This window comes from Bidens hawaiensis, unplaced genomic scaffold (genome assembly GCF_021521415.1).
Source record: "Bidens hawaiensis isolate Kalapana, Puna unplaced genomic scaffold, B.hawaiensis_p1.1 tig00019810_1, whole genome shotgun sequence".
Taxonomy (NCBI): Eukaryota; Viridiplantae; Streptophyta; class Magnoliopsida; order Asterales; family Asteraceae; genus Bidens; species Bidens hawaiensis.
Genome location: NW_027493012.1, coordinates 198,553 through 222,488, shown reverse-complemented (window position 1 = coordinate 222,488; position 23,936 = coordinate 198,553). Strand labels below are relative to the sequence as shown.

Genomic DNA, 23,936 nt, shown 5'->3' with positions numbered 1-23,936 from the left:
CAAACGAACACTAACAGACACTAACGAAATTAATGGACAAACATACAAAAACAACTCTAATGAACAAATGAACATAAACAATTACATAGTAATTTCAAAAAGCATAATCATTACCGGATGTTCACGAATCCACCGAACATGGCCCCTGTCCGTGTCCGTTCGTTAAGCTTACCGAACAAACTTTTTTTTGTTCGTGTCCGGTTTGTTTATTAAACAGACAAACATAAACAAACTTCTCACCGAATGTCCAGTCCATTTACAGTCCTATTTTTAAACAACTCTAAATCAACCCATGTAAAATTAAAACTAAACAACCATTCTATATATATATATATTTCAAAAAGTCTTAAGATGTTACTTAGCACACAAGCACCAAGTGATATATGTCATCGCACCATATTTATCATCATCTTTATTATTATAAACTCAAACAGAACAAACAGCAAACAAACAAACAAATGGTTTTAAGCTAAGATAGTTGACCATGAAGAACAGAACAGTTTCATCAGAAGATGTAGTCTGGTAACACCAGAGGAAACCTAGGAACTTCAACCTCAAAGGGGGCTCCTTTTGACTCTGTCAAGCTACAAACATATTATGCAAACATCTTACTTTCCACCGTAACGAATCTTAACCAAAACAAACGTTGAAAAAAAAGATAACGCAACATACCTGCCCGGTATAAACGTGAAATAACCCTCGATCGATCCTGGTGAAGCAGGACAAGTTGTGCAGCTTTCATACACAAACTCTTTCTGCCCCGGCCGTAACAACGGATACTGTAGATAATATTAAAAAAAACTTTATTTTTTTTAAATTACATAGCTTTATCAAGATTTTGTTTTTTGATGAACGAGGACAACGGAGAAAACATTTTAGTTTTTTTATGTTTTTCATTTTTTATTTATATATTGAGTTATGACTTTTTTATTGTTTTTTTTATATTTTTTTAGGGGTTTTTGATCTTAATAAAAACCCTCGAAAAAAAATTAATAAAAAAATCATAACTAATAATATAAAACAAAAACAAAAAATGTAAAAATTCAAAAACGTTTCGTCCGTTGTCCTCGCTCAACAAAAAAAATACCGACCTGAAACCCGTTTTGACCTGGACCCATTCCGACCCGAACCTGTTGACACTAACCCGTTCCGACCCGAACCAAAACAACCCATTTTTTAGTTGACCCATTCTGACCATAACCCGTTTCGACATGAGTCTTCCGACCCAACCCAATCCATTTGCCACCCCTAAAAATTACATAGCTTTATCAAGATTGATTGAATTGAGATACAATGATGTTACCTGGCCTATCACACCTTCACCATTAGGATCTGCCACAACATCATCACCGGATTTAATAATCCAATGTCTCCAGTACAGTTGGCATGAATCGAACTTCATACCGTGGACAAAACACCCCTCGGGTTTAAGCGACATACGGATCGAGTAAGCAAACATATATTTCCTAGCTTCATCCATAAGGTCACTAAACTCGGGTATAAACACAGCCGAAGCACGCACCTGCAACAATATAAGCGAATTATGATAACTTTAAGAGTAAACTGCGGTTTTCGTCCTTATGGTTTGTCCAAATCTGCAGCTTTAGTCCAATAGTTTCAAATTCGCGATTTTTGTCCTTGTGGTTTCATTTCACTTGCAATTAAACCCGATCTTACTAACCTCGTTAAGTCTGGTCGTTAAACTCGTCAGCGTGCCCCTCACGTGAGGGGCAGTTTTGTCCTTTTTCTCCCCACATAAAACCCTGTCCTAATTCACAAGCACCCTCACGCGAGGGGTTGGGTGTATTTGGCGGAAAAAGGACAAAACTACCCCTCATGTGAAGAGCACGCTAATGGGTTTAACGACCAGACTTAACGAGGTTAGTTGGGTAGGGTTTAATTGCAAGTGAAATGAAACCACAGGGACGACTCGCAAATTTAAAACTATTGGACTAAAACCGCAGATTTGGACGAACCACAGAGACGAAAACCGCAGTTCAACTCTAACATTAAAGTTAAATTATTAGAACTAGAAATTGTATTTTTTTATAATTTAACAACACCTGAACACCACATGTTGTAGCCTCGGAACACACTGGCGGTTGTTCGTGAAACAAACTAATGCTTCGTATATTTTCTTCCTCGCGTAATTTGATAATCCCATTTTCAAGGCGGCGAACATGTTCTTCTAACCATAACAACATCGCATCTTTCTGGAGAGCGTTTCTTGAATCATGCACCGAGGTTATTAATTCATTCGGTACACACGGCATCATTTCACGAGTACGTAACAGATTCTTGGTCCCGACATAGAGTTGACCAACCTCACAGTCAAGAAAAAACATCTTCTCGGTGTAATAAGAAGCCGCCATTACAATATACTTCGGTCTGGTAAACTTCACTCGCCGTGTGATATCTCTCGTCTCGTTGATTATGACACTTAATGGTAACAAGTAAACGTTTACAAGAAAGTGGTAGTAAGAGTAACCGCCAATCAACCCGCATAGATTTCCTGCTATTGTTTCACTTGATTCATCTATATCACAGCACGGGTTTTGACCGTCACAGAACCGATAGAGGACTCGAGTCGGAAGAGGTAGTTTGACTTTCAAAGACTTCTCTAACTCGTTTAGTTCGGCCTCTGATGCACCTTTACGAAGGGTGGGTAAAACCTCTGGGAAATTAGCAGTTAACCATGCTCTAATTCGGTCCCATACGTTTTTCACTCGTTTAACTAACGGCCATGGATACATACCATAAGCTTGCCTCCATGCTCCATAAGCTGCCTGGAATGTTATGATACGCATCAATTTGTGATTTTTGCATGAATAATAATAATAATAATAACAATAATAATAATAATAATAACAATAACATGAAACAAGCCGAGTTTTTTCGAGCTTGAGCCTCAAATAAAGCTCGTTTAGTTATCGAACCCTGAGCTCGAGCCTCAAATAAAGCTCGTTTAGTTATCGAGCCCCGAGCTCGAGCCTTGTATGGGAACTGGGAAGCTCGTTTAGGCTTGTCGAGCCTTAAGCAGCCTTGTGTATATTTAAGTTTTTCTTCTTTTAGACTTTTATGTATTAATTTTTAAGCTTAGGCTCGTTAAAGGCTTTTCCAAAATATACAAAAATAATTAAAAATATATACAAAGTAATTAATAAAGAATAAACAAGCCGATCCCGAGCTTGAAAAAACGACTCATGAGCCAGACTCGAACTTTAGAAAAAAGAGCTTAAAACAAACCGAGCTCGAGCGTGGGTTCGGCTCGTTTATACCCCTACGGCCCTAGCCAAATTGAACAGAAGACAAGCTAAGGCTCAAAACAGTTATTAAAACCCTAACCACATAAGTATTAACTTTTGCATTGCACAACTGAACTCTAGCTCCTTTAAGGTACCATACGAGCTCGAGCCGAGCTTAGGCTCGTTAAAGGCTTTTCCAAAATATTAAAAAAATAATTAAAAATATATACAAAGTAACTATTAAATAATAAACGAGCCTGAGCTCTCGTAAGTCAAAACAAGGCTTGAGTTCCGCTAAATTCGGCTCGTTTACACCCCTACGGCCAGATTAAACAGAAACCCCTCTAGGACTCGAACCAATTATTGAAACCCTAACTACATGAGTTCATAACAGCAACAAATTACTTCAATTTTTTATATATATAAAAATAATAATTAAAAATATATACAAAGTAATTAATAAATACGGAGTAATAAACAAGCGGATCCCAAACTTGAAAACACAACTCCCGAGCCAAACTCGAGCTTTAGAAAAAAGAGCTTGAAACGAGCCGAGCTCGAGCCTTAGAAAAAAGAGCTTGAAACGAGCCGAACTCGAGTTGTAGAAAAAAGATTTTGAAACGAGCCAAGCTCGAGCCAAGGGCTGTTAACAAGTCGAGCTCGAGTCGAGCCATGGTGGGTTCGAGCTTGGGCAGCTCAGCTAGACTCGAGCTTAATTTTGAAGTTAAACTAGCCTAAAATCGAGCCATGACCCGAACCGAGTTTGTCTCGGTTACAAATATAAACCAATTCATCTCATGTTATTTCAAATCAAGTATTTTTAGCTAGTTTTATTCGTGCTTTTATCGAGCTCGGGTTCGGCTCGGGCAAATTCAACAGAAACCCATCTAGGGCTCAAACCAGTTATTCAAACCCTACCCACATAACAACAAAGTTTTCAACTTTTTTCATTAAATCATACCAATTATTAACAAACCACACATGATTATTCAATTAGACGAAGTGGGTATTCGATTAAACATAAAAAGATTAAGAATTGAATCGAATTAGACCTTGAAATTAGGGCACGGGTTTCCAATTGGATCAACTGGCGAATTGAGACCGAGTTCATTAGAACAGTATAGTGACCAGAGTGAGTCATCTGACGCACAATCGTTGAAGCGTTTGTTGGCGCATGCGACTGCAGCTGCTTCGGATGGTGAGAGCTTTGATATTATGGTGTGGAGTGCTAATCCGCCTATGGCTTCTAACTCGATTGATGGTGGTGTCGCCATTGGTATTGTTATTATTGATCATGAAAATGAAAGGTGGTTTGTTATTATTGTTATTATTAATAATATTATTGTTGTTGTGTTTGGTGGAGTTGTGTCCGGTATCCTTTAACTGAACTGTTGTCGTTTTCGGGCAAATGTTTATTGGCGTTAGCAGGTGTGGTTTTGATACGATCTTATTATATTAATAAGTTTATTATTTTGTATTATTATTATTTAAGTTTATATTTTATTCAATTTTCTCATTAAAATCAAATTATGTTTCTTTGTTTTTTTATGTCTTTGTTTTCTTATATATTAGAGGTGCACAAACTGGTTTAAATTTTATAACCGGTTAGGGTTGAAACCGGTTCGGCTTCGTCAATAAAAGTCGAAACCAGTTTATGATCTGTTTTGGTTCGGGTTGAAACCGGTTTCATGAACGGTGACGATCGGTTTCGGTTCTGGTTTTGGCCAGTTTTTGCCCGGTTTTGACCGGGTCCGGTTCGGTTAACCGGTTTTAGTGGAGAAAATTACATACCGGTTCCAAACGTACGGTTTCAATCGGTTCCAAACCGGTTTCTACATAATCGGTTTAAAATCGGTTCGGTTTCGGTTCAGTTTTCGGGTCGGATCGGTTAACCGGTTTGTTTGCCCGACTTTATTATATATTGTAGTCTCGTTTAAGAAAAAGAATAAGAAATAATTATTATTTTGAGTCTATTTTCTCTTCTTCTCTTGTGTTATCGAGAGATTGACGGTTGTCTCGAATAAACCGTTTCAGACTTTCTTGGATCGAAATGCGGGTGTATTCCGATGCAGTGATTTTGGATTGAGATGCGAGTGTATTCCGATGCAGTGAATTTAGCCAGTATCTCATTTGGATGATTCATGGTCGTTCAATAAACACACATATACGTAACTTAAGTATTTTAGCTCAAATATATAATCGTCTATTGTTTATTTATTAAGAACCTCCAAAAAACTAAAACCGGACGTTTTTCATAATTCAAAAAACGAAGTTTCAGGTTTTTATCGGTGTTAGCTCAACATCGACTCAGACCCGATTTTCTTTATATTTATTGTGTTTCTAGGACACTCTCCAATGCGCAATTTGCGACCTCCTGGCCTAAGTGGCAATAAGATGTTTTAGCAAGCACTGTCTTCTTCTTCTTTTTCTTGTCATAAGTTGCATCACATTCACACCAACTTCTTATTTACTTATGCAATATTATGTTAGGATTTCTAATTATGTTGTTTCATCTAAAATTTATGCATATTTCAATCTCACCAAATATAAGTATTGGCAATCATTCGATTACATAAGTGGAACAACCCTCAATAGTTACTCTAGATGATCAACTATCACATCCTACTACTTACAACGAGCCTCCGCCAGGGGGTCATTACTTACTTGAATCTCCAAGTTCGTTGGTGTGTGAAATGATAAAAGTGTTCATAAAACGTGTATTCCACACCTTTTAACTTGTATCAACGTTTCTTAAAAAGATTGAGCTTGAAGTTCTATCTGGGTCGACTTTTCAACAGATTTCGTGGAATCACCATCGATCCTCAGGGTAGGGAATGTGTGAATGCGTCATTGGTAACAGTCACTAGACCATTAAAAAAATTAACCCTATATATATCACATAATTCACTCAATATCTGGAGAAACAAATTCCCGTTTCCTAACTGATAACTAGTAGGACGCCACGAATATGGAGCTATGAAGAAGAAGTGACGTTGGCAAAGGCTTAAGTCCATGTTTCGAAAGACTTGGATCTCGTGGGCTTTTTGACAACGAGCTTTCAACTATTTTGTGCAAATTAATGCTCGTGATAAGCACGGAAGTGAAAACGAAAGTTAAAAACCGATGGAATTAGGAATAATATTTTTCATGTATTTTATTATTAGTGTTGTTTAATCGTTTATGTACATTTTTTTCAATGAATTTTAAAAATTAGATCGAAACGGATAAAACTGGGACAAAATGAGACGGCAAACGCTACTTGGAAAAGAAAGAGCTTATATAAACTGGAAAAGCTGACATGACATGCGATAAAATCGAGAAAACCGAAAGGATCAATATGTTCTTATGGTAGATTGATAATGTTGTGTAACAGTATGCATGTGATTAGGAATAGTTTCTTTCACATTTAATAAATTTAAGAACCATTTTTAGCTAAATAAATTGTTTACAAAACGATTCAAGTCCCAAGTCAATCAAATAAACGAACAAAGAAATGTATCGAACTTCACTTATTATTATATCAAGGAAACTAACTCAAAACTTTAATACAATAAACTTTGAAATATGATAGTGATGGGTGATATCTAATCCTTACTTGCTAAATCTATTTATACTAATAAATCAACTTGCCAACTACATTCATTTATGTCAAACTACTCAACATAAATGTCCAACCACCAAAATTATGGCCAACTATTTAAGTTAATGTCAACTACAATATAGCATTTTAATCCCATACACCATAATAAAATACTTAGGCCCGAACTCGACATGTCCGACTCAGTTAATTACCAACAACAGTCACCATGGTCAAAAAAATAAACCAATTTAAAACATACCTATCTTCAAAAATTACGTAAATTACTCTATAAACAAATATCACGTAATTATAGCATACTAAGTGACGCATCAAATCTCCATTAATCCATTATTACCTTTTTAAAATTCAAAAGATCAAAGGATCGATGCATACCCAGAACATTCAGTCACATTGTCATAAAAATCTTGACAAGGCACTAAGGGTGCAAACAAGCTCAGCCGAGCCCGAGCTCGACTAGGCTCGAGCTCGGCTCGTTTAACTTACATATAGCTCGAGCTCCTTGTGAGTAGGGTGTCAAGCTCAAGCTTGGCTTATTTACAATTTGTCATTTATTTTTATATAATTATAATTATTTTTATATTCTTTTTCTATTACAATTCTATGTATAAAAATATATATATTATTTAGTTATTTTTGATTATTTTTTTATAACATTATATATATTAATTAATAATTATTAAATATATATTTTAAGAAATTATATAACTGACAGGCTCGTTTAGTCTCGTGAGCCGGCTTAAGCTCGATAAGTGAAGCTCAAGCTCGGGCTCGATTATTAAACGAGCTTACTTTTACACTCGAGCTCGGCTCGGGCTCTATCGAGCTTTTTAACGAATCGATCTCCAGTAACTTGTGAGCAGCTAGTCTCGTTTGCACCTGTACTAAGCACCGATTAATCCTTGATTAGTCCCTAATCGTCATCCTACCATCTTGTTACCGATCAATCCCCATTTATCAAAAATCAATCACAATTAAGAATTTTATACATATACTTTAGAATAACTATATGTATATTTGAAAATTTACATATAAATTCCAATTAGATTAATCTCGACTAATCCCTAATAGTCCCGATTAATTGTTAGTATCTATCCAACCAACACCTACAATTTTTACAACACTAGATACATATAATACATTTGTTATAATCCCAGTTAAGATTTTTCAAGCATTCAATTATTCAAGTGATTAATTAATTAATTTTCGCATTGATTAATAATCAATGAATTGTATTAATGTAATATGGGTGCAAAATGCAATTCAATCATCATCATATACTCTTTCAATATCTGGAGGTGTCGCTTTGGAAACTGCCCCATCACTTCAAACCGCTACTTACATAACAAATTATAATAATATTATTAATTATTAATATTAATTAACCTCCACATACACATACAGTTACTTACTTAAGCTCTAGATCAAATAATATATATATCTATATTAAATAATACATGGGTGTCCCGTCATTTTACCGGTGGCTTGCTAACAGGTACCCTAAGACGGTGGTGAACGCGGTGGAGTACGATGGAAGTCTGGTGGAGAATCCTGATGTTGTTGAGTTTGATAATCTTTATTTAGATATGAATGGGATTATTCATCCTTGCTTTCATCCTCAAGATTTAGATGTTGATGATCAGGTTTAGTATTATTATTATTATTATTATTATTATTATTATTATTATTATTCAGCATAAATGTTGATGCTCCCTGTGCTTAGCCTATAGTTAGGGGTGCAAACGAGCCGAGCCGCTCGCGAGCTACTTGAGATCGGCTAGTGAAAAAGCTTGATCGAGCCAGTTTAAACGAGCTCGAGCCTAAAAGTAAGCTTGTTTAATAAACAAGCCTGAGCTTCACTTGTTGAGCTCGAGCCGGCTCGCGAGCCTAAACAAGCCTGTCATTTATATAATTTTTATATTATGTATATATAAGTATATATACATATATATTTAATAATTATTAATTTATATATATAATGCTATGAAAAAATAACTATATATATATATATATTATGCTATATATAAAATTATAATTAAAAACAAATATATAAAAAATAATTATAAATATATAAAAATAAATTAACGAATGTAGTAAATGAGCCGAGCCCGAGATTGAAAATACTAGTCGCGAGCCGAGCTCGAGCTCGACTTGTATGCACCTATAATGCATGTTTGCTCCTCACTTTTCTAAAATTACATATAGGCATCCCCCCCCCCCTCTCTTCTCCACCCACAGTCTCTAAAACGAGTGGACGGGCGTTAGTTTTTTCAGTTAAGTGTGTGTAAAAAGACTAAAATGCCCTTACTATTGTAGGTGGAAAACGAGTATGGATCCTATGAACTTTCGTATGGCAAAGGTGGCAGATCATATACTCAATGGGCAGCTAAAATGGCTCTTTCTCAAAACACAGGTGTACCATGGATAATGTGTCAGCAATGGGATGCTCCCGATCCAGTGGTACGGGTCCAACGTGCTTTATACTTAAACAAGTAACTCGATAATAATCATGGCCCGACTTCTAAAAAAGCTCATTTTATAATCTTTACAGATCAATACTTGTAATTCATTTTACTGTGATGAGTTCAAACCGAGCTTTCCAACAATGCCCAAAATATGGACCGAGAATTGGCCCGGATGGTATGTAATGTTAATGATACTTTAATATTTATTTTATTTGCTCTTCATTTTAAAATTTATTTTTGCCATGTTGGCATAGGTTCAAGACATTTGGGGGCAGAAATCCGCATCGTCCGCCTGAAGATGTTGCTTATTCGGTTGCTCGGTTTTTCCAAAAAGGAGGAAGTGTGCATAATTATTATATGGTATTGTTTTGATGAGTTCTTACTTCATAAATGCATAACTTCTCCATCATTTGACTTTGACTTTGTTTTTCGTGTTGAGTTTAGTATCACGGTGGGACAAATTTCGGGCGTACGTCTGGCGGCCCGTTCATCACCACAAGTTATGATTATGATGCACCGATTGATGAATACGGTAACAAGAACTCTATTTATTTAGTGTCCATTTTCATACTTTGACTATGAATGTCAAACTTGTATTTCTAAAAACTTTTAAACAACATACATGTTCTTTACATTTTTAGCACAACTCGATTTCTAAAGTATATAATCTATTCTCCTTCATGTAGTTATAAATATATCTTTAAACAATTAAATACACACATAATAATTTTGAAACCAAAAGTAGCTCATTTGACTTTCCGAATAATCTCTAAATATTTTCTTGCATTATAGGATTACCAAGATATCCAAAATGAAGCCACCTAAAGGAGCTTCATCGAGCTATTAAGTTGTGTGAACACGCATTATTGAACAATAAACCGACCTTGGTTCAACTTGGTTCTAAACAAGAGGTTCGTACTTCGTGTATTTTCCAAGATTCCAATTCTTTTGAAACTTTTTTTATTTTATTATTATTTATTTTTATTTTTTTATTTTATTTTTATTTTTTTTATTTTGAAACTTTAAATTGTTAAATGACTTCTTAAAACATGCGATGTAGATGACATAAAGTTTTTTTTTCCATTATTTAGGCAGATGTTTATGAAAATAAATCGGGAACATGTGCTGCTTTTATTGCTAACACAGACGACGTAAACGAAAAAACAGTTATTTTTCGGAATGCTTCGTATACATTGCCAGCATGGTCGGTTAGCATTCTTCCCGACTGCAAAAATGTCGTCTTCAACACCGCCAAGGTAACTTTTTTTCATTGTTGACTTTTGAGAGTCAAACTTTCTATATAAAAAAGAAAACTTCGACACGTCATTTTTTATGTTATAAACTTTAAGTTTTAGATTTAATGACTACATACATGACCACATTATATATGATATAAAACTACTTGGAAAAGAAAAATTGTAGTGCTCGGAATTTGGGATTTAAAAGTAGTTTTGTTTGACCTTAAAAGTCAACTAATGTTGTGGATGTTTTTTAAATAGGTCGGATCTCAAACTTCTAACATTACAATGTTGCCAGAGAAACTGAAGAATAATTGGGAAATATTTGTTGAGAAAGCCGGGATTTGGGGAAAAGCGGATTTTACACGCAACGGTTTTGTGGATCATATTAATACCACAAAAGATACTGCTGATTACTTTTGGCATACAACTAGGTTTGTGTGATTGTGTCTATATAAAGATACTTTTTTTTAACTATCTGTCAACTGTCTAAAAGAGCTTTGACTCATAAAAGTCAACATTGAGGGATTTTACAACTTTCTTGTAGATTATTAGTTGACCAAAATGAAAAATTTTTAACGAACGGAATCAAACCAACGCTCGTTATTGAATCGAAGGGACATGCTCTTCACGCCTTTGTGAATGGCATACTTCAAGGTTTGACTTTTGTTATTCAAGGAGTTTGACCTTTTGTTTTTGGCTTATTATGTCATTAGTTTGATTTAAAAGTCATTTAACATTTTACATGTTTTTAAACAGCTAGTGGATCGGGAAACGGTACTGTTTCACCCTTCACGTTTAAGAGCCCGGTTTCTTTGAAGGCGGGATATAACGAAATTGCCATTTTGAGCATGACTATGGGTCTCCAAGTAAGTTACTAATTTTATTTATTTTACTGTTTTGTTTTTATGGGAAATATGAATGTGAATGTGGGTCCATTTTAATAGAATGCAGGATCATTTTACGAATGGGTTGGAGCTGGTTTAACGAGTGCGAAACTCGAAGGCATTAAGAATGGAACCGTGGACTTAACTAGCACCGCATGGACCTACAAGGTATACTTACTTTATACTAACATTTGTCTTTTGAGAGTCAAGTTGGTTGACTTTGAACTTCAAATTCTAGAAGGACTAGTTACATGTATACTAATATGGGTCAAGTTATTCTACAAAGGGGAACAAAAATGAGAAGGATTTTTAGCCACAAAGAAAAACCCCTCAAGAAAAATTTAAAAAAAAATAATAAAAAAATTATAACTCAAAATTTAATAAAAACACAAAAATGTTTCCACCGTTTCTCGTTCTCATTAAAAAAAACACAATGGTAAGTGAAAAAAGTCGTGTCTTTTTGTTTATTATTGTGTTTTGTGTTCATTTTCGTATTGATTGTCTTTTTTCCTTGACATTGTGTCTTTTTTTCTTTATATTGTGTTATATAACTCAACATTGTTCTATATTTTGTTCGGCATTGTGTTATATTTTGCGATCTATTGTGTCTTTTTTAAACGCCCTGCTTGCGGTGCGCGCATATAATGTATATATGTGTGAACCCTCGGGTGGGCAAAAGTAAAAGTGCACTAATTTTGACGTTATTTTACTAATCTCGTGAAAATAACGTTAAAAGTGGCGGAAGGTTAATCAGGCATCATGCGGTGGCGTTGATAGCCGAAAGACAAGGGCACATGCACCAATCAGCCGGTGTCCCTAATGATTGAGTGCTATGTGCCTTATGTCCAAGGCTTGATGCAAAACTACTATCGAGCCGGGGGTCTCACCGGAAGCAGCCTCTCTATCCCTATGGGATAGAGGTAAGACTGTCTACATCTTACCCTCCTCAGACCCTACCATAGCATTGATATTGGTGGGATATACTGAGTACGATGATGATGATGATGATGATGATGATGATGATGTTGTTGGAATACCGTATGCCCGAGACACATAATTAGGTTAATGTGGCTAGCCGTGTTTGATCCAAGTCGGGTCATACCCAATAACGAGTTAGACACACACCAATTATGTATTTGTTAAGATAAGATCTATAAGACAAATACAGAACACGACACATTCAGAAAATCGGGTTTCTGAATACTTACTTGAAAGTGTTAAATAAATTAATTGGTTAATTTATTTATTCAAATAATTATTATTGGAATGATTATTTAACTATATGTTCTTTTGTAAAATGGTTTATAAAAGATGGGGTGTTTATATATTTTATAAAGTATAAAATAAATAAAAAAAATAAAAAAAAAAAAATAATAATTTTATTTGGGGCCGGTTTTGGGTGGGCCCCACACCCCAAAAGTTTGGTCAAAGTTGGTAAAGGATGGATGGAGGTTGAGTGTGCTTTACTTAACTAAAAACCTAACCATGGACTTGTTTGAGATATGATCTCATTTAAAAGATATGCATATACTTTCAAGTAAGAGATACCACTCTCTTTCTCTCTTGTTTTTTTTGGTTCGGCCAAGTCAAGAAAGAAGAGGTTCGGGTCTCGGTTTCTCGTGTTCAAGTTTCCTAACATAGCTCGGTGTGTGTTGGAGGCTCGGGGTATATTCTGTTTGAGGATTTTCCTTTGAAAGTCTAGCTTCAACATCATCATCTTCTTCAACATCAACTACATCTCTTAAAGGTTTAAGAATGTAAGTTTTACAAGCTTTGATAGTTTAGTTTTTCCCGTATTATTTGATCCTTAGTCTCGGGTTTCTAATCTTAAGATTAATGGTAATCTTGAAACAAGAATAAAGGGTTATTCATAGATTAACATACATATGAACTTGTAATGTATATATTTGGATATATGTACATAAAGTTCAAAGATAATCACGCTTCCGCCTTAATTGTGACTAGTTAAATGGTTAACTAAGTTTAAAATATCCATAGAAACCCAACAAATGGCATCAAGAGCCGGGTACGGGAAACTAAGCTTCGGGTTTTCGGTTTTATATTTTTCCCTTGAAAGATTTTATACAAAAATTAACATGCATGATTTTTTTGTATTTAATCTTGTTATAATTTTTGGCTTTGTTCAAAAAAAAAAAAATATAAAACCGGGTAAATGGGCCGAAGCCCAATTCGGGTGATATTGGGCCGAAGCCCACTTGTTTTGGTTAATGGGCTAACCGAAAAAAAAAGGGGAGAAAGTGAAATGGGCCGAAGCCCATTTTTGGTTAAATGGGCCGAAGCCCATGAGACTTTTCATTGGGCCGAAGCCCATGTGTTTTGGACATGTGGGCCGAAGCCCATAATCAAGTTATTGGGTCAAGCCCAAAATGGGTTGGGCTAGGCCCGATAAAGTCAAGGGGTTTTGGAACGGGTTCCTAAAACATAACGGGTTATGTTTGTTAAAACTAGACCGAGCCGTAGACCAAATGGATGTTTGTTGTGATTGTTATTAATTATTCAAAGTTTCGGTTTGTAATAATTAATTAGGGGCAATTTTGTAATTATTTATTCATATGGGTATGTAATAAATAGATTATTTGTAATATCTTTATTTTATAGAAAAAAATGTATTAGGACATTTGTTTTGTAAATTTAAAGAAGATTGCAAAATTGGAAGTTTGGGCCTTATTGGGCCGGGTATGGTGATAATGGGTCTCACAAGTCCATTAAGGGGATTCAAGCCCAAAAGGACCTAAGCCCACCAATTGAGCCCAAATGGAAGCTTATGGAAGCTAAGGCCCAAGTTCAAGCCCAATGGATCACAACGGGGTTGAAGAAGATGCTCGAAGCATTTGGATGCGGGATCGAGTGGGAGCTACAACATCCATGTGTCATGTGTTCCTTAGGATCGGACCTAAGACACACACTTGTTTCGGCTAACAAGTGTGGTCTAACTTAGTGGCTCGTGTCTAGTATAATTGTGTATGCTTGTTAATTGATTGTTTGTTTATGTGGTTGCTAGATATTAGGATATCAACTTCGTCACATAGAATTAATTAACAAAGCATAAAACGGGTTCTAATAATTATCGGTAATTACGTGACACGTAGTTTAATAAAATGGATTTATTAACTAGCCGTCTCACGCCCATAATAAAATGGTTTTATTATAAATTAGAATTTTGAAAATGGTTTCAAAATATCATGTTACTAAATGCATGTTAGAACATGATTTAAAGTTTTACAACTAGAATTATTAAAACCAAAAATCCCTTTTTAAAATTAAGGATAACAAGTCAAACACCATCCTTTTGTATAACGCTTAACATATTAGTAAGCTCTTAGTGGGAAAAAGGTCACCTAACCGCGTAGAGTAAATTAATATGTTGAGGTAATATTGGCATATAAATGGGAAAAAGGTCACCTAACCGTTTGTATGTTAATATTACAAGTTAATACAAGTAGGACGACTTAAATTAGAACCATGTGAAGAGGGTCACCCAGGCATGGGGTCTAATAGGTGTTGATGGGATGAACATGCCGACACGAAATATGATTTCGAACCGGTCCCATAAACTCTAAAAGTTGCAAAAGGGTTTGCAATTTTTATGAATAACTACCTTGATAAACCGACAATGGGAAAAAGGTCACCTAACCGGAGTCGGGTTTATCGTTGGATTCTAGATTTTAATTATTAATTATATTTGGTATATATAAAAGGGTATTAATAATTTAAAAGGTAAAACACTAAAATGAACTTAATTAAAATTCTGCAGATGGCCGCACACGTCGACGACAACATAATCCCTAACGTCCAAAATGTATCTCTCCGATCTATTCTCGCTAAAGACCGTCTTAACCACAATAACTTTTCGGATTGGTTCCGAAATTTAAGGATTGTTCTAAAACAAGAAAAATTATATCATGTTTTGGAAACACCTATCCCCAACGAACTGGAAGAGGGAAGTGAGGTCGAATACATGAATTGGGTCAAACACACGGAAGATTCCATTCAAGTGTCATGCCTCATGTTGGCGACTATGGTTCCCGAAATCCAAAAGGATTTCGAAAACCATAATGCGTACGACATGATTACTCAACTTAAGGAAATGTTCCTTAAGCAATCGAGGGTTGAAAGGTTCGAAACGGTTCGAGCCTTGCATGCATGTAGAATGGATGATAATCAACCAGTTTCAACTTATGTACTTAAGATGAAAAGTTACATTGATCGCCTCGCCAAGCTCAATTGTCCCATCTCAAAAGAGTTAGCAACGGATTTGATCCTTAACTCCCTGTCGAAAAGGTTCGACACTTTCGTGTTAAATTATAAAATGAATGGGTGGGACAAAAACATTGGAGAACTTAACTCAATGCTTAAAACAGCCGAGGCGAGCATGGGTAAAAGAATTTTACCCGTGTTTGCGATCAATGAAGGTAAATCCAAGAATCGATCTCAACCCAATTTTAAGGCTAAGGTAGCAAAAAGAAAGGGTCCTCCTGTGCATCTTAAGGGTAAGGGCAAATCACCGGTTATGGCAAAGAAACAAAAGGTTGTGGAACCGAGGGGTCATAAGGATGATCCTTGTTTTGGTTGTGGGGAGACCGGACATTGGAAACGCAATTGCCCGGTCTACCTAAAAGAGCTAAGAGACAAGAGGAATGCGGGGCATGCCTCGGGTAATGTCTTTATGATTAATATTGAGCTAAATCTTATTTCTTCTAACACATGGGTATTGGATACCGGATGTGGAACTCATATTTGCAATTGGTTGCAGGGGTTCAAAAGGAATGAAGACTTAAAGAAGGGCGAAGTGAGTCTTTTCATGGGCAACTGTGCAAGGGTGCACGTGGTCGCTAGAGGAGACTTCACTTTATCGCTTCCAAGTGGTTTGGAAGTTGTTTTGAGAAATGTTTTGTATGCTCCTAGTTTGACTAGGAACATTATTTCTGTGCACCTTTTTAGACAATGTAACTTTGACTTTAAATTTGTAAAATCAGAAATGCATGTATCATCTAATGGTATCTTTTATTTTAAAGTGTACCAAACAACGGTATTTATGAATTGGTTCATGACAATACCTCAAATAGCTCATTATATCAAACTTCCACTAAAAGACTCAAAAAGGATTTGAGTGATTCCTACATTTGGCATTGTCGTCTTGGACACATAAACAAGAATCGTGTAAATACTCTCCAAAAGAATGGTCTTTTGAAAACAAATGAGTTAGGTTCGTTTGATGAGTGTGAATCTTGTATTCAAGGCAAGATGACCAAAGAACCTTTTAAAGGTACAAATGAAAGGGCTAAGGACTTGTTAGGTATCATACATACGGATGTATGCGGACCTCTCAAGCCCACTAGTAGGAATAGTGAAAGGTACTTCATTACCTTTACCGACGATTTTAGTCGATATGGGTATGTGTATCTAATGAAACACAAACATGAAGCCTTTGAAATGTTCAAGGAATTTCAAAATGAAGTACAAAATCAGCTCGACCGAACAATCAAGGTACTCCGCTCCGATAGAGGAGGCGAATACCTAAGTGATGCTTTTCAATGTCATCTTAGAGATTGTGGAATTATTTCACAATTCACTCCTCTTGGAACTCCTCAACATAACGGAGTATCCGAGAGGAGGAATAGAACACTGTTGGACATGGTTCGATCAATGATGGCACGAAGCTCACTACCACCATCATTTTGGGGATATGCGCTACTTACAGCGGCTCGTATTTTGAATATGGCCCCGACCAAAAAGGTGGATCGAATACCCTATGAAGTGTGGCATGGAAAGGTTCCATCCTTTTCATATTTAAGGGTATGGGGATGCATAGTTTATGTTAAACGTGACACCCCAAATAAGCTTGAGGCTCGATCCATCAGGTGTATCTTCATAGGATACCCAAAGGATGATATAGGATATATATTCTATGATCCTAGTGAACAAAAGGTGTTTGTTTCACGCAAAGGATACTTCTTAGAAACTAAGTTCCTTATGGAAGGACCTAGTGAAAAGAGAGTGGAACTTGAAGAGGTTCAAGAATCACTGGATGATACACAGTTGGTCGATACTAGTTTTCAACACGAGGATGTTGAAGGTGATCAAATGGTTGATCATACACACGTTGCTCGCAGATCTAGTAGGATTAGTCGACCTCCCAAGAAATATGGATTTCTCGTGGATGATTGCTACTTGGTCGATTCGGATGAACTGATTTCCTACAAAGATGCTATGTCACAACCTGATTGTGACAAGTGGCTTGAAGCCATGAGCGCCGAGATGCAATCCATGCAGGATAACCAAGTTTGGGAATTGGTTGATCGTCCACTTAACTCCAAACTGGTTGGATGTAAGTGGGTCTTCAAGAAGAAGACCGATATGCATGGAAATTTAGATACTTACAAAGCACGACTTGTAGCAAAAGGTTTCACGCAAACTCAAGGGATTGATTATGATGAAACCTTCTCGCCGGTCGCGATGCTTAAGTCGATCAGGATATTATTTGCCATTGCAGCTCATTTTGATTATGAGATATGGCAAATGGATGTCAAGACCGCTTTTCTTAATGGATATCTTGAGGAAGATGTCCATATGGTTCAGCCTGAAGGTTTTGTCGATCCATCTAATCCTGACAAAGTATGTAAGTTAAGGAAATCAATCTACGGGTTGAAACAAGCATCACGGATGTGGAATCATCGTTTCAATGAAGAAATCAAAGCGTTTGGTTTCGTCCAAAACGGTGATGAGGCGTGTGTGTATAAATGGGCTAGTGGGACTATAGTCATGTTCCTTATTTTGTATGTCGATGATATACTTTTATTTGGAAATGATATACCAAGTATGGAAAGCGTTAAAGCGTGGTTAAGTAGTCGTTTCTCAATTAAGGATCTTGGAGAAGCGACATATATCTTGGGAATAAAGGTCTATAGGGATAGACAAAGGAAATTGATCGGACTCAATCAAAGTGCATACATTGATAAAATCCTGAAAAGGTTCAGGATGGAAAACTCTAAGAAAGGTTTGGTACCTATTCCTAGAGGAACCGTGTTAAGCTCATCCCAAAGTCCTAGCTCTAAGGAAGAGCAGGATAGGATGAAGCATGTTCTTTATGCTTCGGCAATAGGATCTATTATGTATGCAATGATGTGCACTAGACCGGACGTCTCGTATGCTTTGAGCATAACGAGTAGATACCAGCACAACCCAGGTGACAGTCATTGGATGGCTGTCAAGAATATATTAAAATACCTTAGAAGGACTAAGGATATGTTTTTAATATATGGGTCTGGTGAGGAGGAACTCGTCGTAAAGGGTTACGTGGATGCGAGTTTCCAAACTGACCGAGATGATTCTCGGTCACAGTCGGGATATGTCTTCATTTTGAATGGAGGCGCTGTCTCTTGGAAGAGTTCGAAGCAGGATGTTGTCGCGTTATCCACTACAGAATCTGAGTACATCGCCGCTTCAATGGCAGCCCAAGAGGCTGCATGGATGAAAAAGTTCATCATGGATCTAGGGATTATCTCTACCATTCAGGAGCCCCTAGAGATATTCTGTGACAATGAGGGTGCTATTGCACAGATCAAGGAGCCTCGTGCTCATCAGAAAACGAGGCACATTGAGCGCAGATTCAACTACATAAGGGATGAAGTTGAAAAGGGAAAGATATGTATTCATAAAGTTCATACCGATCAAAATATTGCGGACCCACTCACGAAGCTCCTCGATAGGCCAAAGCATGAGGGTCATGTTTGTGCATTAGGACTTCGGTATTCTAGTGAGTGGATTTAATCTGTGTTTAGTGTTTGTATAAGAACAAATGTAATGGGTATCTTATGATAATTAATTATGTTTTAATTTTTCAATGAGTTATGTTCTATATTTGCATGTTTAATCCATGAATGACTTATGTTGTTCTAAACGTCCGTAGTCGATCATGCTTGTGGGAACAAGTATGAAGGTATGACTATTATGAACCCAGATTGGTTGATATTCATGTGATGAATATAGGGCATAGGTTTGCCACCAAGGTTCATAGATATTTGTGGGATACAAATATTGGACATGATCCGCTCTCAAGGATCACTGCATGGAGTTAGTGCAACTGATCATAAGTAATCCTTGAGTAAAGGCGAGTATCATTGTGTCCTTTGACCTGAGATGCATATTGGATCTGGTTTTTCATCAAGTCTGATAACTTGACTCTCTTCTTTGTTATTTCGGTAACACGATGACGTGTAAGAAAGAGCTCAGATATCATATGAGATGTCAACGAGGATGTATGCAGTCAAGATGGGATTTGTTCCTCTTATGTGTTGAGAGTTTAGATGTCTAAGGCCTGTTAAGTTAAATCATTGAGAGAATGATCACTCTGTGTCTCTTCGATTTGACAGGACATCTAGTAATAAAGGGATGTAATGATAAGACTTACCTATATCATATCAAGTATGGACTTGAAGGGGATGATGTTATTGAATGGCACTTAGTCAAACACACTAGGGGTGGTGACCTGTTGTTAGGCGGTATTCACCATTAGCATTAACTTCCTATGAGTCTCGTGCAAGTGGGAGATTGTTGGAATACCGTATGCCCGAGACACATAATTAGGTTAATGTGGCTAGCCGTGTTTGATCCAAGTCGGGTCATACCCAATAACGAGTTAGACACACACCAATTATGTATTTGTTAAGATAAGATCTATAAGACAAATACAGAACACGACACATTCAGAAAATCGGGTTTCTGAATACTTACTTGAAAGTGTTAAATAAATTAATTGGTTAATTTATTTATTCAAATAATTATTATTGGAATGATTATTTAACTATATGTTCTTTTGTAAAATGGTTTATAAAAGATGGGGTGTTTATATATTTTATAAAGTATAAAATAAATAAAAAAATAAAAAAAAAAAAATAATAATTTTATTTGGGGCCGGTTTTGGGTGGGCCCCACACCCCAAAAGTTTGGTCAAAGTTGGTAAAGGATGGATGGAGGTTGAGTGTGCTTTACTTAACTAAAAACCTAACCATGGACTTGTTTGAGATATGATCTCATTTAAAAGATATGCATATACTTTCAAGTAAGAGATACCACTCTCTTTCTCTCTTGTTTTTTTTGGTTCGGCCAAGTCAAGAAAGAAGAGGTTCGGGTCTCGGTTTCTCGTGTTCAAGTTTCCTAACATAGCTCGGTGTGTGTTGGAGGCTCGGGGTATATTCTGTTTGAGGATTTTCCTTTGAAAGTCTAGCTTCAACATCATCATCTTCTTCAACATCAACTACATCTCTTAAAGGTTTAAGAATGTAAGTTTTACAAGCTTTGATAGTTTAGTTTTTCCCGTATTATTTGATCCTTAGTCTCGGGTTTCTAATCTTAAGATTAATGGTAATCTTGAAACAAGAATAAAGGGTTATTCATAGATTAACATACATATGAACTTGTAATGTATATATTTGGATATATGTACATAAAGTTCAAAGATAATCACGCTTCCGCCTTAATTGTGACTAGTTAAATGGTTAACTAAGTTTAAAATATCCATAGAAACCCAACAGATGTGTCTTTTTTAAGTTATAATTGTGTCTTTTGTTCATTTTCGCCGTTGTGTCTTTTCGTCATTTTTTTTTGAACGGGAATGATGGCGGAAACATTTTAGTTTTTTAAATTTTTTCGTTTTTTAATTATATTTTGAGTTATGATTTTTTTATTATTTTTTTTTTGAATTTATTTTTAAGGGGTTTTTTGTGTGGTCACAAATCCTTCTCACACTTCTCATTTTTGTCTCTCATTGTATTTTAACTTTACCCATACTAATATATAATTAACATTTGACTTTTGAGAGTCAAATTGGTCAATTTAAAATTTTAAAATCTAGAAGGATTATATTACAAGGTTACTACTTTATATATTATCAACATTTGATTTTGAATATTGTAAGTATCAGGTTTAACTTTTTCATTTCTGACTCTTTGCAGATCGGTTTAGAAGGCGAGCGTCTAAGAATATACAATGCAGACGGTGCCAAAAATGTGAAGTGGACAAAGGTTTCCGAGCCACCTAAAAATCAACCATTAACATGGTATAAGGTATGCACATTAGGTTCCATCTGTTTTAACTTTCAATAATAGTTTTACTAATTATTAAATCTTGCAGGCTATCGTGGATGCGCCACCTGGCGATGAACCCATTGGACTTGACATGGTTCACATGGGAAAGGGGTTGGCGTGGTTAAACGGGGAGCAAATTGGAAGATATTGGCCCCGAAAAGCTCCATTTGATAAGTGTGTTAAAACATGTGATTATAGAGGCAAATTTAACCCGGATAAATGCAATAGAGGGTGTGGAGAACCGACACAAAGATGGTAAAAAGTCTTCCTTGTGTTCAATATTTTCATAAAAAACACTAGTAATTATAGCATTTATAGACAAAAAAAAAAGTACATTCTTTAGTCACATAAACATTTCACAAGAATTTTTCATTTTTGCAAACGGGTCGGTAAAAATTCAGAAAATGAGCCTTCCATATAACGGGTTAAATTGGTAATATGATCATTAGCTAACGGGCCAAATTCAGAAAAATGAGCATTTCAGGTAACGGGTCAAAATGGGCTCATGTAAAAAATGTACCGTTTTTGTCCAACTTTTAAAAACAAAATTTGTAATTTTTTCCGTCATTTTTACAATGGGTCAAAATTCAGGAAAAAATGAGCATTTCAGGTAACGGGTCACATGGGTCAAAATTCAGAAAAATGAGCGTTTCAGGTGACCGTATAGATTTAACAGGTCAACGTTTTATGTTTGTGATTCTAATATCATTTTCATTCTAGGTACCATGTTCCAAGATCTTGGTTCAAACCATCAGGCAACGTGTTGGTAATATTTGAAGAGAAAGGTGGCGACCCGACTCAAATTAGTTTTTCAAGACGAAAAGTATCCGCTCTTTGTGCTCATGTGTCTGAAGATCACCCATCATTTGTCACCGACAATATGCAAAACATTAAACCAAGATTGGAGTTAAAATGTCCAAATAATACGCACATTTCTGGTTTTAAATTTGCTAGTTACAGAACTCCTACAGGTACTTGCCAATCGTATGCGGTTGGAGACTGTCATGATCCTGATTCCATCTCCATTCTTGAAAAGGTAATCACTTTCTTAATCTTTGATATGTAACAATTATCGGTCGGTTTGCATGCATATTCATGATATGCATGTAAAACCTCCCATACCTTTTTTTAAAAGGTTATGTTACTCATGGGTTTCGGTTTTTATTATTAGAGTGAACTGCGGTTTTTGTCTCTGTGGTTTGTCCAAATCTGCAGTTTTAGTCCAATAGTTTCAAGTTTGCGATTTTCGTCTATGTGGTTTCATTTCATTTGCAATTAAACCCGAATTCATTAACCCCATAAGTATGGTCGTTAAACCCATCAGCGTGTCCCGCACGTGAGGGGCAGTTTTGTCCTTTCCCCCCCAGATACACCCCAGCCCCTCAAGTGAGGGGGGCTTGCGAATTACGACTGGGGTTTATTTGGGGAGAAAAATGCCCCTCACGTGAGGGGCACGCTGATGGTTTTAATGACCAGACTTAACGGGGTTAATGAATTCGGGTTTAATTGCAAGTGAAATGAAACCACAGGGACGAAAATCGCAAATTTGAAACTATTGGACTAAAACCGCAATTCACTCTTATTATTATTATTACTTTTTTGGAAATACTTTTGAACAACTTTCATGTTTTTTTCTTTAGGTACATAGCAAATTTCACTTTCCGACCTTAAATGAAGGAAATAACATAAATCATCCTTTCATGTTTGTATGTGTTTACGCCCTTTCCACTAATGGGAGTTAGTTTTTTTTCTGTTAAGTCTAGGCACGCGCCTTGCACATGAGGGTATATTTGTCATTTCACCACCATGTGCAAGGCATATGACTGGACTTAGTAGAAAATATTAATGGTCGTTAGTGGGTAAAATGTGGTTTCATTTCTCATTGTTTTTGCAGCTATGCTTGAATAAGAACGAGTGCGTAGTGGAATTGAGCGAAGAACATTTCAAGACGGAACTCTGTCCCGACAAGACAGAAACTTGTTGTGCAAGCAACGTGTAGCTAAATCTTGCCATTTTGATATTAATTCAATGTATACGGTTATGCTTTATGTATCACCACGAGTTATTTTCATGGATTGTTAAACTTGAAACTAGTGCTTTGACACTAGGATTATAAGTTTATGCAACGTTTATGTTATGCTAGCTTTTTGGTTTAAATTTGAAAAATAGAGCGAGTTATTGGCCTTTTATCTTTCTACCAAGTATCAAAGGGATCTTACAAAAGACAAAATAAGCATGAACATAAATTAGTAGCAAGACATGTTGTACAGTGGAACCTGAACCAAAACACAGAGATTATGGTACTCTAATACGTTCTTATACAAGGTTAAAATATGCATTTTCATTTCTTAATTTTAATTTTTTTTTGCAATGTCTATACAGAATTAATAAAAAACC

The 23,936-nt window shown here is 36.1% G+C and overlaps 2 protein-coding genes across 5 annotated transcripts; one reads left to right on the top strand and one right to left on the bottom strand.

The window, feature by feature from the left end:
* Nucleotides 1–300: 300 nt before the first annotated feature.
* On the bottom strand, nt 301–4,548 carry LOC143559349 (F-box protein SKIP16-like). The gene is made up of 5 exons (XM_077047950.1): nt 4,298–4,548; nt 2,064–2,786; nt 1,304–1,522; nt 673–779; nt 301–584 (listed from the first exon to the last, which is right to left on the bottom strand). The coding sequence occupies exons 1-5, from the start codon at nt 4,517–4,519 to the stop codon at nt 506–508; spliced, it is 1,350 nt and encodes a 449-aa protein (XP_076904065.1). The 5' UTR covers nt 4,520–4,548; the 3' UTR covers nt 301–505.
* Nucleotides 4,549–9,102: 4,554 nt separating this feature from the next.
* On the top strand, nt 9,103–23,602 carry LOC143559334 (beta-galactosidase 3-like). Of its 4 annotated transcripts, none has more exons than XM_077047937.1 (12): nt 9,103–9,303; nt 9,395–9,483; nt 9,563–9,668; nt 9,753–9,840; nt 10,808–10,980; nt 11,094–11,203; nt 11,306–11,415; nt 11,494–11,601; nt 21,408–21,518; nt 21,586–21,794; nt 22,260–22,575; nt 23,434–23,602. In XM_077047937.1, the coding sequence occupies exons 2-12, from the start codon at nt 9,423–9,425 to the stop codon at nt 23,536–23,538; spliced, it is 1,497 nt and encodes a 498-aa protein (XP_076904052.1). In that variant the 5' UTR covers nt 9,103–9,303; nt 9,395–9,422; the 3' UTR covers nt 23,539–23,602. The 4 variants fall into 4 exon arrangements, with proteins under 4 accessions (XP_076904052.1, XP_076904051.1, XP_076904054.1 ...); XM_077047939.1 differs by lacking the exons at nt 9,103–9,303; nt 9,395–9,483 and adding exons at nt 10,101–10,219; nt 10,404–10,564 and having other exon boundaries at nt 9,576–9,668; XM_077047938.1 differs by lacking the exons at nt 9,103–9,303; nt 9,395–9,483 and adding exons at nt 10,101–10,219; nt 10,400–10,564 and having other exon boundaries at nt 9,576–9,668.
* The last annotated feature ends 334 nt before the right edge of the window (nt 23,603–23,936 follow it).